Source organism: Lissotriton vulgaris, chromosome 1_2 (assembly GCF_964263255.1).
Source record: "Lissotriton vulgaris chromosome 1_2, aLisVul1.2, whole genome shotgun sequence".
Lineage (NCBI taxonomy): Eukaryota > Metazoa > Chordata > Amphibia > Caudata > Salamandridae > Lissotriton > Lissotriton vulgaris.
The window spans coordinates 317,487,470-317,501,652 of record NC_141686.1 but is presented as its reverse complement, the minus strand read 5'-3'; the positions used below and the strand labels follow the sequence as shown (position 1 = coordinate 317,501,652).

The 14,183-nt window shown below is 50.9% G+C and overlaps 1 protein-coding gene across 11 annotated transcripts in view; it reads left to right on the top strand.

Annotated features, from left to right (window-relative positions):
- The window catches only part of SLC43A3 (solute carrier family 43 member 3), a 468,756-nt gene that overhangs the window by 386,696 nt on the left and 67,877 nt on the right, over positions 1 to 14,183 (top strand). For all 11 annotated transcript variants that reach the window (XM_086953361.1, XM_086953355.1, XM_086953354.1 and 8 more), the window contains 2 exons: positions 2,754 to 2,873; positions 4,302 to 4,485. In XM_086953361.1, the coding sequence (XP_086809487.1) occupies positions 2,754 to 2,873; positions 4,302 to 4,485 (304 nt within the window). The remainder of the gene's footprint in view (positions 1 to 2,753; positions 2,874 to 4,301; positions 4,486 to 14,183) is intronic.

The window sequence follows — 14,183 nt, the reverse complement described above, 5'->3', positions numbered from 1 at the left end:
TGACTTCCGGAGTGCCCGGCGCGGCTCCGCGACCGCTCCCTCGAACGCTCCCTGGACCTCCGGCCGGACCGAGACCGTTCTCGACGTGGGGCCGACACCCGGAGCTCGAGTAGCTTGCGGGACCGCTCCCGCCTAGCTTTGTTAGTCAGAGCCCGGCAATCGACACAGGAGTCAACGTCGTGGTCGGGGCCCAGGCACCGGAGACAGAGTCGGTGATGGTCCGTGACCGACATCGTGCGGTCACAACCGTACCGCTCTTCATATCTGCGTCCACTGGCGCGGAAAAAAGAAGAACTGACGTCAGCGCGCGGAGGCGGCGTCTATGTACTCCAGCGACGTCATCACGGCGCACGACGCCAACGACGGACGCGGAGCCGCAGGGGACGCCTGCAGACGACGCCTACCGACGCGCACGGGTACTGCTACGCAAAAGTTTCCGGATCCAGACTGATGCCTGGGGATATTCTAAGGTAAGGAATCTAACACTAACGTGTTTCTTTCAGATAGAGGGTTTGCTCCTTTTGCATCATGGGTGCCCCTCCGACCCCGGGGGGGAATTTCCTGCATGTTCAGTCTGCCATCAGTCCTTGTGAGGTGGGCTCTCCCAGGCTGTCGGTACCTGCCTGTCCTGTTCCCCAGAGAAGTATTTTAATTAACTCCAGACCAGGAGGCCTTCACAATCCCACAGCAACAAGGGCAGGGACCATCCCAGCACAGGAATGCTTAGATAAATACAGATAAGAGCTACTGCTCACCCCAACCCACCAAGCCTCCACTAAGAATAGGGAGGGGCACTGGGGAGCTGGAATGTCCAGCAGAACGGATACCAGCCCGGCTTACAGTAAACACAATGACTCACCATCTTCACCCTGTGAACCCACTGGCTCCTGATACATACATCCCACATACCAGATGCAAAAAGAACCCAGGTCAGAGAGAGTGCACAGATTCTACCGGGAGGGAGAGGGTAGGCAGCCCCTCATCCCCTCCTAAGGGGACCAGGTACCCCAGAGAATAGATTCATCCTACCACCACTGTCGGTCTAGCACACCCTAGTTAGAGAGGGCAGTAACCACTCTCTGTACAAGAGGGGTGCTCTGGGCATGCCCGCTGAACCACAGAGCCATGCTCTAGAGTCTCAATCCATGTAAACAGGGAGACCGTCAGTGGACATATGGGATTGTCACATTCACTGAGGTCGAGATCAAGAAACCTACAGCACCTTCAAGTGACGTGCCAGGAGATTGACTCAGGGCAGGGAAGCCGGGTCTCCAAGGCCAGGCAGAAAGCTCCACCCCACCCCCCCACCATGGGGGAGGTGAGAGAGGGCAGGGGATAGTGGAGGAGAGTAGAGGCAATGAGGGATGGCATGGATCAGTGAAGGAGACAGTGAGAGTGAGTACAGGGTAGTGAAGGAGGAGGTGAAGGTCCGGGTGGTGAAGGTGAGGGTGAGTGCAAGGCAGTGACGGAGGACGTGAGGGTGAGTGCAAGGCAGTGACGGAGGACGTGAGGGTGAGTGCAAGGCAGTGACGGAGGACGTGAGGGTGAGTGCAGGGCCTGTGAAGTAGAAGGTGTGGTGGACGTAAGGCAGTGAAGGAGGACGTGAGTGTGAGTGGAGGGCAGTGAAGGAGGAGGTAAAGAACGGCAGAGCCTGGTAAGGATATGGAGTGTTTAGACAACAAAGGAGGTGTAAGAGATGCTACAGAGCAAGGTGAAGCAGGGCAGAGAGGAGGAAAGGAGGTGGGGCATAATGCAGCAAATTAAGAGCTTAGAAAAGCAACAAAAGAAGAGGTGGAGAAGTGGAAGAGCAAGTGACAGAGAAGGGCAGGAAGGGAGAGGGCAGTGTATGAGGAGATGAAGAAGGGTTGAAGCAGCACGTGTAAGGTAAGTGTGGCATTGTGCCAGAAATGAGGGCAGGGAGGCAGCGCAGTAAAGAGGAGGTGGGAAGGCCATAGGCAAGAAAGGAATAATCAAGAGGTAGGTTACGCCAGGAAAGATGGAGTTAAAAGGGACAGGGAGGGAAGGTATTGTGGGATACTCCGAAACAATAAAATGGAGGCGAGAGAGTTTAATGGGCCGTACAGCGTGTGGCGTTTGAGGGCGGGCATTGTGCAAGGTGGCGGCTGGTCAGCCACAGAAGGAGAAGAGACAGCTGGTGGCAGGAAATGGGAAAGGTATTTTGGGTCAGTGAAGTGTCAGGTGAGGAAGAAGTGGACCAGGACTGGAATTTGGAGGGGGCAAGGGCAGCAGGGTGAAGTGAGAGCATCAGACAGTATGGAATGATGAAGAGCTGGGGTGGGCAGTGATTGGTGAGGTTGGGGTGTTGGAGTAGATGGAGAGGAAGGAACAATGGATCAGTTAATGTATGAGATGTATGAAGACATGGGGTAATGAGGGAGGAGGTAGTGAGGAGAACAGAAGACAGGAAAGGAGGATAGGAGGGTGCAATAGATTAAATAAGGTTAGAAAAAGTATGTAGCAGAGAGGACGGAGTTGGGGAAATGAAGGGAATGCGGAAAGAAGAGATGCTGCAAAAAGGTTGTGGTAAGGAAGGTGGGCAGGAAAGTTGCACAAGCTTACAAAAGAGGAAGGCAAGGAGTAAAGTGGCAGAAGCAGCAAAGTGCTCGGAGAGCGAATGTTACAGAGTGAAACGTTCCCGTCACTCTAGAGTAAAAGACGACCCAGTGCTGTGTATTAACCCTCCATCCCTACCCCTTTTCTCCCCTTGTGTCTCTTGTTGTCTTCACTCACAGTCAGCATCTACACCAACGCCTTTGCATTCACCCAGCTCTGTGGAGTCTTGTGCGCTCCCTGGAACGGGATCCTCATGGACCGGCACAAGCGTGGAAAGAAGAAAGAGGGAGGCACAGAAGGTGAGGACCATCATATAGGCCGCAGCATAAAGAATGTTTTAACTGGCCACCCTGTCCCAAAAATTCTGCAGATCGCTGCTTAATTTGAGCCGGTGGTTTCCGGTGCTCAGCGCCAGCACTTGATTTTCAACACCGGTGCTTATGACAGTCTGCCACATGGTGGCGATGTCTGCCTAATTTACATATTTACATATGAGCATAACAACAATTGTTTATTAATTCAATATACATTGCCGCACAAGCCATTCTTATAGCTTTGGGGGCCTGGAAAAGTCTGAATTGTCACACTTACAGGAGTGTACTGGTTAGTAGTTGTGTTGATACGTCACTGGCAAAGATGACAGGGGCAATGGGTGGTTCAAGTTGCGTAGGGCTCCTGACAGGGTCCTGGCACTCGTGTTTATATATTAAGTACTACTGCAGCTACCATCCAAAATCCTTTAATCAGACAACCCCAGCACTGTAAGGTAACAGCTGGAATGCGGCTTGCAGGCTCTAATTCCTCTGACACCTACCTACAACACCGTTAACTTCCTGAACATGTTTGCTTCAAGAACCCTATAATATAGTAGGTAGAATTAAGCATTTTCTGCCACCCCTTCCACCTCCACTTCGCTCCCCAGTACGGTGCCAAGCTCTCACGTGACTGCTGGAAACATACAGCCAGTGCCTCGTAGCAGATTTCAATCAGCATCTGTAAAGTCCTATCACCCCTTGGGGTATCTGGGCACTGGGGTGCGAGGTCTCTGTTGAAAAGTCTTCAGGAAACGGTGGGAAGAGGGAAGAAAAGCAAGCCGAGAAGGCAAAACCGAGGGCTGAAAAACAAGCAAGCACAAAATGTAAAACAGACGGCAGAAAAGGCAAAACATAGGGCAGAAAAGGGCAACATAGAGTGCAGAAAAACAAGTGAGCAGAAAAATCAAAACAGAGTGCAGAAAAAGGCAAAACAGTGGGCAGAACAGTGGGCAGAGAAACAAGCAGCAAAGGCAAAACAGAGCAAGAAACAAGCAGAAAAGGCTAAACAGAGCAAGAAAAACGAGCAGAAAAGGCTAAACAGAGTAGAAAAACGAGCTGAAGAGGCAAAACAAAGCAGAGGAGGGCATAGCAGAGGACAGAAAATGCAAAACAGAGGGAAGAAAAAGCGAGCAGACAAGGCAGAGGGCAGAAAAAGACAAATCGGAGCAGAAGAGGGCAGAAAAACAAGCAGAACAGGAGTGCTGTGGTATTGACAATATCTATCCTCACTTCGAGGCATGCTCTGGTATTCGCAATTGTCTTTTCCCCATGTTTTCCAAACTAGTCGTGCAATTGATAGTCTTTTCTCTCCTCTGTATCAGTCATTTTGCTATATCGATAGTAGCATGCTCGCCAGAAGTCCTTGCACGCTGGGAATGGCCCTCTTTTCACAGAATTGTTTTCTCTCCCCAGCCTCGAACACCCTGGCGGACCTCCGCTCTGTTGTCGCATCTCTGGCCCTTACTGCCGGGCAGTGTGTCCTCTTCTCCATATTTGCTTCCGTCCCCGTCCTGCCGGTCCAGTATGCAACCTTCATCATTCAAGTGGTGAACCGCTCCTTCTTGTATGGTGGCAACGCAGCCTTCATCGCCATGGCGTGAGTATTGACACCTGTCAGTGCGTATGGCCTCAGATGGGCCCCTAACAAGATAAAATATTTGGGAATCTGGTTCACCTAAAACCTCAAATAATCCATGGACCTTAATGAAAAAAGACGCTAGACACACTAGACAAGTGGTCCCCATATTCATCACTTAATGGGAAAGAATAGAATCCATCAAAATGACGATCACTCACCTAATTAATTTTTTTATTAGCATGTCCCTTGCAGATACTTTTTTAACGAAAAAGATTCCATGCTCACTGAGGGCCATATTATAAAGAACAGCGTTAAAATTATCGCCGCTAAAGTGGCAATAATGGGCTTGCTAATATGCCCTTGTGAATTCCCATAGAAGCCCAGGTTCACACCAGAAGCCCGTTATCGCCGCTTTAGCGGCAGTTTCCTGCCGCTAAACCGGCGATAATATTAACTCTGTTCTTAATAATATGCCCCTGACATTGTCTGGGGAGACATTATTCCAAAGCGCTTGCTGGGACGCGCTTACCTCTGGCTGACCACGGAGAGGAGGACTTTGCACACAGCTCGCCGCACCCGCTCCGCGGGTGCCGCTTCGCCGATAAGTGAGGAGGAGTGGGAGACCGACACCGACAGAGGGCTGCAGGGCTGCGAGCGTATCAGGGACTCCAAATCCCAGGAGTCCCTGAGAGACCGCTGACCACTTCCGGTCCGCTCTCCCTGCCGGCCCGCCCACCGCCCACTTGAGAGTTTAGTTAAAGCCCCACCAGCGGATCTGACAACTGGGAGACATTATTCCAAAGCGCTTGCTGGGACGCGCTCACCTCTGGCTGACCACGGAGAGGAGGACTTTGCACACAGCTCGCCGCACCCGCTCCGCGGGTGCCGCTTCGCCGATAAGTGAGGAGGAGTGGGAGACCGACACCGACAGAGGGCTGCAGGGCTGCGAGCGTATCAGGGACTCCAAATCCCAGGAGTCCCTGAGAGACCACTGACCACTTCCGGTCCGCTCTCCCTGCCGGCCCGCCCACCGCCCACTTGAGGGTTTAGTTAAAGCCCCACCAGCGGATCTGACAACTGGGAGACATTATTCCAAAGCGCTTGCTGGGACGCGCTCACCTCTGGCTGACCACGGAGAGGAGGACTTTGCACACAGCTCGCCGCACCCGCTCCGCGGGTGCCGCTTCGCCGATAAGTGAGGAGGAGTGGGAGACCGACACCGACAGAGGGCTGCAGGGCTGCGAGCGTATCAGGGACTCCAAATCCCAGGAGTCCCTGAGAGACCGCTGACCACTTCCGGTCCGCTCTCCCTGCCGGCCCGCCCACCGCCCACTTGAGGGTTTAGTTAAAGCCCCACCAGCGGATCTGACAACTGGGAGACATTATTCCAAAGCGCTTGCTGGGACGCGCTCACCTCTGGCTGACCACGGAGAGGAGGACTTTGCACACAGCTCGCCGCACCCGCTCCGCGGGTGCCGCTTCGCCGATAAGTGAGGAGGAGTGGGAGACCGACACCGACAGAGGGCTGCAGGGCTGCGAGCGTATCAGGGACTCCAAATCCCAGGAGTCCCTGAGAGACCGCTGACCACTTCCGGTCCGCTCTCCCTGCCGGCCCGCCCACCGCCCACTTGAGGGTTTAGTTAAAGCCCCACCAGCGGATCTGACAACTGGGAGACATTATTCCAAAGCGCTTGCTGGGACGCGCTCACCTCTGGCTGACCACGGAGAGGAGGACTTTGCACACAGCTCGCCGCACCCGCTCCGCCGATAAGTGAGGAGGAGTGGGAGACCGACACCGACAGAGGGCTTCAGGGCTGCGAGCGTATCAGGGACTCCAAATCCTAGGAGTCCCTGAGAGACCGCTGACCACTTCCGGTCCGCTCTCCCTGCCGGCCCGCCCACCGCCCTCAGACCTTGCTATATCTGGGGCCATTCCTCCCGCAGCGCGGGACGCAGCCCAGAGCAAAGACCGGGCTAAGAGCGGGCCGTTTGAGGCCGTTCGAGGACGGCAGCGGACGGCCCTGGCCCACCCCCCTTGCTACCCTGACCCCGCCTGTTGATCTACCACTGTGTTAAGTTAAGGCCAGCTTAATAGAGGCAATACATCTAGCAGGGTGTGTGAGGGCCCCAACTCTATCATAAGCATTATGAGTACTAGGATGACACGTAGTAAGGCCGCCAAAGGTGGTTCACAAGTCAGTGGTCCCATGGATGACTTCATCACTCGCACTAATATAGCTATTGATGAAGAAATATCCAAACTCCAAACTCGGGTATCCCAAGAATTGGCTGCTGCACGTAGGTTGTCCGAGGTAATGGCCCAATCGAAAAAATCATCTCTAGGCCATATAGCCTCTGCTGTCACCCCTGCTCGCCCTGTTCGCCCAGATAGCATCACTATTCAGGCCGATTTACATCACCCCCCGAGTACTCCCTCCCTCACTTCGCCCTCAGAGCAAACACGCACTTTAGAAGAGCTAAGTTTCCCTGTACTTCCCCATACTTAGTCCCCCACCTCTAACTCTACTGCCCAAGTTATCCCAACTACTTCCTGTGCTACTGGCGCGTACTCCAAAAGAAAACGCCAATCCCGCTCAGCCTACTCCCGCAAAAAGGCTAAAGTGGCAGTTTCCCAACATCTCACAATGGCTAATATTCAGGCATGTACTGTCTTACCGGAGGGTCCCTTAAGATCACAGCCAGTATGCCAAAAAATGGGAGATGGCCTAGCTACCATCACCCAAGAGGTTGAGGGGTTGCAGGTGCAGGACCAGGGACAAAATGAGAAGGAATTCATAGTCCAAGTCTGGGAAACACTAAAAAAACTTCTCTCTCCACTCGACTTAAGATTGTCTAGGATAGAAAACAATCTACTCGAGATGGAGAAGAGCCTTATTGCTCTGGCCACTCTTGGCCTGAGAAATCTTGAAAACCAGGGCGTGTCCTTATCCGATTCACAAGTGCCAGCTCCTGCTGCACAGGCTGAGCAGCACCCCGCTCCAGTACCTGCTGCTGCAAGGCCTGTTCCCAAGCCGAGGACGGTGGCTGTGGACCAAATTCCCACGACCGCTAAACCTCAGGCTTCCAAACCGCAGGCCCCTGCACGGAATCCCAAGCCGCAAAAAATAAATCCAAATCTGGTACCATCTACTAGACCCCACCCTATAGAAACCCAGGGCCCTCGCCCAAAAGAAAATTTTAGAGGAGGCTACATAGATCTTCCTCCAGAGGCCAACGAATATGTAGTTGTGTTGACAGGTGTCCCTGTCCTCGGCACTGACCAATACGAAAACCATTGGTCTTTGAAAAACAAAACAATGCACTGGCTCAACGTTAACAGACCAGCTTCTAATGGTAAGAGAAGCCGGGTAATGATGGTCCGTAGAATACCCTGGGTGGGCCCAACAAAGAAATCTAAACAAGGGGACTGCGTAGTTGTAACTTTTGATGACCCACATACGGCACGCCATATTTGTTCCTGGCCAACTAGCGAAGAATCCCTTGTCATCCCGAGGCCGCTATCCTACTTTTACCCTCCACGCCAAGTACATACCCAAGTGGATAATCGGCCCTTGATGCAGCACCATCCATGGAACATCAACCCTACGAGGCCAATGGACACCCTTTTACACTGGAATGGCCTTTCAACCTATAACAGATTCGGATGCCTGGAGGAGGTCGATTGACTTTTTGCGCCCCCTGCTTCCCCACAACTAGAAAAAGCTTTGTCTCCCATGGTCACAGAATTATCTGGAAATCAAACTTACAGCCCACAAAATAACGATGGCGGGCTCTTGATTCACATGCCACGTGTCTTGGATCTGACCAAAACGGCTACTCCACACTGTACAAGGATGGAATTACGGCCAGACAGCCACTGCCTGACCCCACTTCCTGCTCAACCCAATCTAATGGAGATCAAACTGCCAGACAGTGCTGCCCCCACGGAACTTTACCGGTCTAAGATCCCCCAATTACAAACTATCCCGGTTGAAGAAAACCCTTCCTTATCCACTCACGTTCCTAAAATCTCTCCAACCGGCGAATCCTCATTGAAAATCTTAAGCTGGAATGTGGCTGGCCTCGAACGCAACCTTGACAACCCGGAATGGAACACCTTCCTGGCACCTTTCGACATCTGTTTGCTGCAGGAAACATGGTGCCAGGAACCTAGACATAGAGTGGGTGTCTCGACCTTCCACGTCCCGGCTGTCCACCAACAAGGCTCCAAAGGACGCCCGTCCGGCGGTCTTCTTGTTTGGATTAATATAGCTCTAGACCTCAGCGTTCTTCAAAGAACTACTGAATCTCCTGACCTCCAATGGCTAACACTCCACCACAAAGGGGGAAGGAAGCTAGAACTGTTTAACATCTATTTAAGGGACAGCAGGAATGGAGGATCTCTAACCTTACTAGGTCTAAGCAACAACCTGGCTGCCTGCGATGCTGACTCTCTCGTCCTGCTGGCAGGCGATTTTAACTGCTGTTTTGAGCCTTTAGCTATAGAAGATATTCTGGACACTAATGAGGAGGATAATAGGAGGGGAATCCCCATTTTGAATCTTGACCCGATCCCGAAATGGTCACAAAGGGTGATCGACATAAACACTCTCTGTATGGAGTACAATTTGAGAGCAACAAATGGGCGTTCTAAGTCAGATCCCAAGGGTGCCCACACATATAATAGGACGGGCCACTCTTCTAGAATTGACTTTGTCATGCTCAACTATACCCTCTGGTCATACCACCAAGACATGGAGGTTATAGAAACCTGTGACAGCGACCACAACCCTCTCGCTGTAACCATTTCTGTTCCCTGGCACCAGGGCTCTCAAGAAACCACCAACCAGATATGGAAATCTTCACGTGAGATCCTCCCCTCGAACTGTGGGAGACGTCTCAAATGGGCAAGAGTCGCAGCAGATGAGGCACGGATGACGCAAGCTGAAACCATCCTACTACAGGCTGAATCCAAGTTTGGTATTACAAACGGTGATAGCAAGAAGTTTTCATCACTATTCTTAGAGACAGTAACAGCACAAAGTGGGCTATTTACCATTCCGAAACCCAGCGCTAGAAGCGCTGCAAAAGTCGTCCCGAGAGCAAAAGGAAAGTGGTTCACAGCGAATTGCCGAAATGCTAAGAGTGATCTCGTGGCCGCAGTAAAAGGGAAAGACCAAGCTGCCATCAGGTCTGCAAGGAAACTATACAGGAAATCTGTGTCTGAGGCCAAGCGGTCATATGACTTCAATTTTTGGCGTGATTTAACGGAGGCAAGCACAAGGAAAGATGCCAAGGGGTTTTGGGACCTGCTAAGGTCAAGAGACAAGCCCATAGATCATCAATTGACTTGTAACATCCCTGGCGCTGTCTGGTTTGCCCATTTTTCGAACTTGTATTCAGCGCAAACAGGGCCCCCCCAACCAGACCCGCTATTATGGTTCAGTTCCACAGTCCTCCCACCAAACGAAGTTGCATTCACCGCCTTAGAAGTAGAGAAGGCAATTAGCTGTATTGTTCCCAATAAAGCGGCAGGCCCGGACGGGATCCCGGGCGACCTGATAAAAAACAATCCTCCATTTTGGAGCAGACTAATTGCAGAACTACTTAATGAGGTTACGTTGGGGGGATCTTTCCCTGATTCCTGGAGGGGCGCTGAAGTCGTCCCTATTTTCAAGAAAGGTAATAGGGATGACCCAGCCAATTATCGCCCCATTAGTTTGTTGGACACAACGCAAAAGGTGGCGGGGAAAGTGGTATTGGGCAGGATTCTGGAGTGGGTGGATGATAACCAGATATTATCAGATTTCCAAGCAGGTTTTAGATCAGGGACAGGTACCGTCGAACAGACTTTCCGCCTTCTAATGCTCTATTGGAAGGTAGTGGTGCTAGGAGGAGGAAGTTTATACCTAGTCTTCATAGACTTAAAAACGGTCCCACGAGCATTACTGTGGAAAGTCCTTGACGGTCTAGGTTTACCCCCCTACCTTCTGGCCTTATTGATAAAATTCCATGCAAATAACTTTGCCCAAATCAGATGGGGTGCCCAGGGAGAAAAAACATCATGTATCCCAGTAGACAGGGGCGTCCGCCAGGGGTGTGTGCTTGCCCCCACTCTGTTTTCGTTGTACGTGAACGGAGTGGTGGAGCATCTTTTACAACATCCGGCAGATGCACCATCCCTGGCCGGAAGGAAAATCCCGACACTCCTGTTTGCTGATGACACCCTCCTGATTTCGAAGACACCCATAGGCATACAGGCGCTACTTACCAGCTTTAAGGCTTTCTGTGATGCCAAGGGCTTAGCAATAAATATTGGTAAGACCAAATTCCTTGTCCTAAACCCCCCGAAGAAATCTGTAAAACCCCCCACTCTAGACTCTGTTCCACTAGAACGGGTCAAAGAATTTGACTATCTGGGCATTCGCCTCTGTGATAGTATGAATTGGAAGGCCCATCACCAGAAAGTGTTTCTAACCCACAAGAGGGTTGTTGGCGCTTTACTTAAAGAACAACGTGCCTCTTCTACAAAACCGATCGGGGCACTTCTTGACATCTATAGGGCCAGGGTTGTGAGTGCAGCATTGTACGGTGCAGAACTTTGGGGAACCCAGAGAGTGGACACTTTGGCCCACTTAGAAAATAAATTTCATAAAGACTTGATGAGGCTACCCCAGAGCACTCCCACAATCCCACTCTTGCTCGACGCAGGTACCCGCCCTATCTGCGACCAAGCTAAATTACGCCCCTTATTACTGTGGAACGTTCCTGAACTCCACAGCTATGCGGATGCCCTAAAAGACGTATTGTCCCTTCCCGGCTGGCACAAGATCGCCTGGCTTAGAGAGGTTAAGAAGGCACTCATCTTGCTTGGTTTAGGATCTGCGTGGGAAAATAAAACCGCACCTCCCAAACAGGAATTGAAGAAGGCCTATTGGTCTTGGGTCGATAGCGAGAGACTGGGTAAATCAAACCATCCAAAAACTGTTGCCAACTTTCTGATGGTTAAATGCAACCCCTCCAGAGAAGCTTATATGGACCTGATACACAGTTCCTATGATAGGGCTTTATACATTAAATTCAGGGTTGGGGTCTTACCTTTATGCCAGTTCACTTCTACCTGGAAACCACCCCTGCAAACTGTTCCCGTCTGCCCATTTTGTGAGCTGAAAACAGAATCCGTTGCACACTTTCTATTTGAGTGTCGAGCCTATCTAGCTCCCAGACGGAGGTGGTTGAAGCCTCTTTTCAGGAGCTTAGGAACCCGTTCACATCTGGAAGCTCTAAGAATACTGCTCTCAGACACAAGACCTTTTTTTTCCATTTGTTTGGCAAAATTCCTAGGATGGGCTTGGCGTATAAGAACCACTAAAAAACTGATGATCCAATAACGTCTCCCCCTTTTTTTAATATGTTTTTTTGTCCATTGGACAGATCTCTTTTAAGGCACAATGAATTGTAATTTGTTTGTTGATTATTGTTTTATACTGTGATGTTTCGCTTTTATGATATGTTTTTATATATCGAAATAAAGCTTACTATTACTATTACTATTAATATGCCCCTGAGTTCCTATGGTGTTAAACAAAAAATGAATTGCACTAAAAAGTAGAGCTACCTAAGAAACTTGGCAGCCTAAACCTGGCAGACTACAAGAGACACCAATATTTTCCTAGCGAAACAGGGAAGCCAATGGTTTCTGCCTACTGTTAATACCTCCCCCTCCTGGCTCACCATCGAAAAAGAACTTGCTAAACCACTGTTCTTTGCATCCCTCATCACCGTAAAACAAACCACTCTGAAAAACAGCACAAGCCCTGCGCAAAGTTGACGACAAACTACCCAGCAAAATGCGTTACTCACACTTCGCTTTCCTATGGCACAACGAAAACCTGAAAATAGAAGGAGGAACGTTGTTCATGGAGGAATGGGCACCGAAAGGCATACTCTCAGTACGAGATCTCGGCACCCCTTCGGAGCCCATACCCATGTCCCAACTCAAAACTACTTTCGACCTCAACGATCTAGACTTTTACCATTTCCTAAAATACTAAATCACTTATAGCCAGACATAAAGTACCAAGCCCTACCGACCTACCCAACACTCTAAAATAATACACCAAAGGCAGAGGCCTAGCTTCCAAACTACTCTCTCCCACAAAATACTCACTTACCAAATCAATCTGAGATGAATGGGAAACTCTCATGTTCGAGGCATATGAGCTGCAGATTACACACTGTTCATAGATCGCCACCTAGTGTTAAGCCCGATGATTGCTGATTGTTGTTTTCCTGAAAAGTTCTTAGGAAGTTACGAGATAGGTGACTCCTCCTCTGGACCACATTGCGCATGGGCATCGGCTCCATCCTCAGATTGTTTTTTTCCACCATCGGGCCCGGGTTTGGAACCGAATTTCCTTCGGCGCGCAATCCTCACCCAGTTCAACGGTATTGTTTTGATCGCGATCCACATCGACGCGATTCTTCACCAACTTCAAAGCTTTCGATTCCGGTCGTCGACGAAGGCCTTCGGGCCTACCTAGGCCTCATCTTCTGGCTCATGGAAAGGACGCCATTCAAGAAGTGTCCTCAATGTGGGTCGAAATTTCCCCACACCGATCTATATGAGGTGTGCAACCTTTGCCTCTCACCGCAGCACGAGGCCCAAGACTGTTCTGCTTGTGCCTCTTTCCGCTCCAAGAAGACGATTCGGGACCGACGAGCTCGAAGAACAATGGTTCGCTCATCAGCTTCGTTCCCTGACGACATCTTTGGAGAGGGCGTCAACGTGCCAGAACATCAGCACGTCAAAGAAAGTTCCAGCTCTTCTGATGCCGAAGACTCAGACGTCGAGGACATCACTCCAGCTCAATGGGTCGTAAGTAAGACCGTCAACCCCAACCCTTCCTCGACACCCTCAAAAAAGGCTTTGGTCACACCCTCACTTTCAGGCCCGGGTGCACACCAAGAGACTGCTTCCCATGCCCCGCCTTCGGGCCCGTCAAAGAAGCCTACTAAGCCTTCAGCCGGCTCGGGCTCAAGCCTGTCTATTCCCCGTGCCGATCGATACCGACACCAAAGAAGAAGCCATCTTCCTCAACCACGCCAACTGCTGTTCCAACACCCAAGCACTCGGCGCCGAAGGCTGGGACCGAATCATCGATGCCGAAACCGCACTCTGAGCCAAGTAAAAAACCACCTAAAGGCCCCGATTCGCATTCTTCGGAGCCGAAGAAACACCCGGAACCGAAAAAACATGTTCCGGTAAAAGGCATTTCAAAAGGTCACACTTCTAAACCAAAAGACCCTAGACCCTCTACCGACTCAGTGCCGAAAAACCTCCGGAACCGAAAACTTTGACGCCGTAGGATCTGCCCTATACAGAAGAACTTTTTACACCAGATCCTCACAAAAAACTCTTGTTAAAGATCCTAAGACTGGACAACTAGCTCTTAACTCCAAGAAGAGACCACTAGAAGCACCAGCACCTCCTCCTCCTCCTCCTCCAAAGAAGAGAGGCATTGCAACCTCTCCATTAAGGGTCCCTTCTCCACCACCTCCCCATACTGTTCCTCCTCCTACACCTCCTACACTACATCATTCTCCTACACCATCCACTAATCCAGATGATGATGTGGATACAGACTCTGATGACACAGGTGTGGGTGCACACGACCCAGCAGGGACCAATAGTCCCCCTCAGTCACCTAATCCTT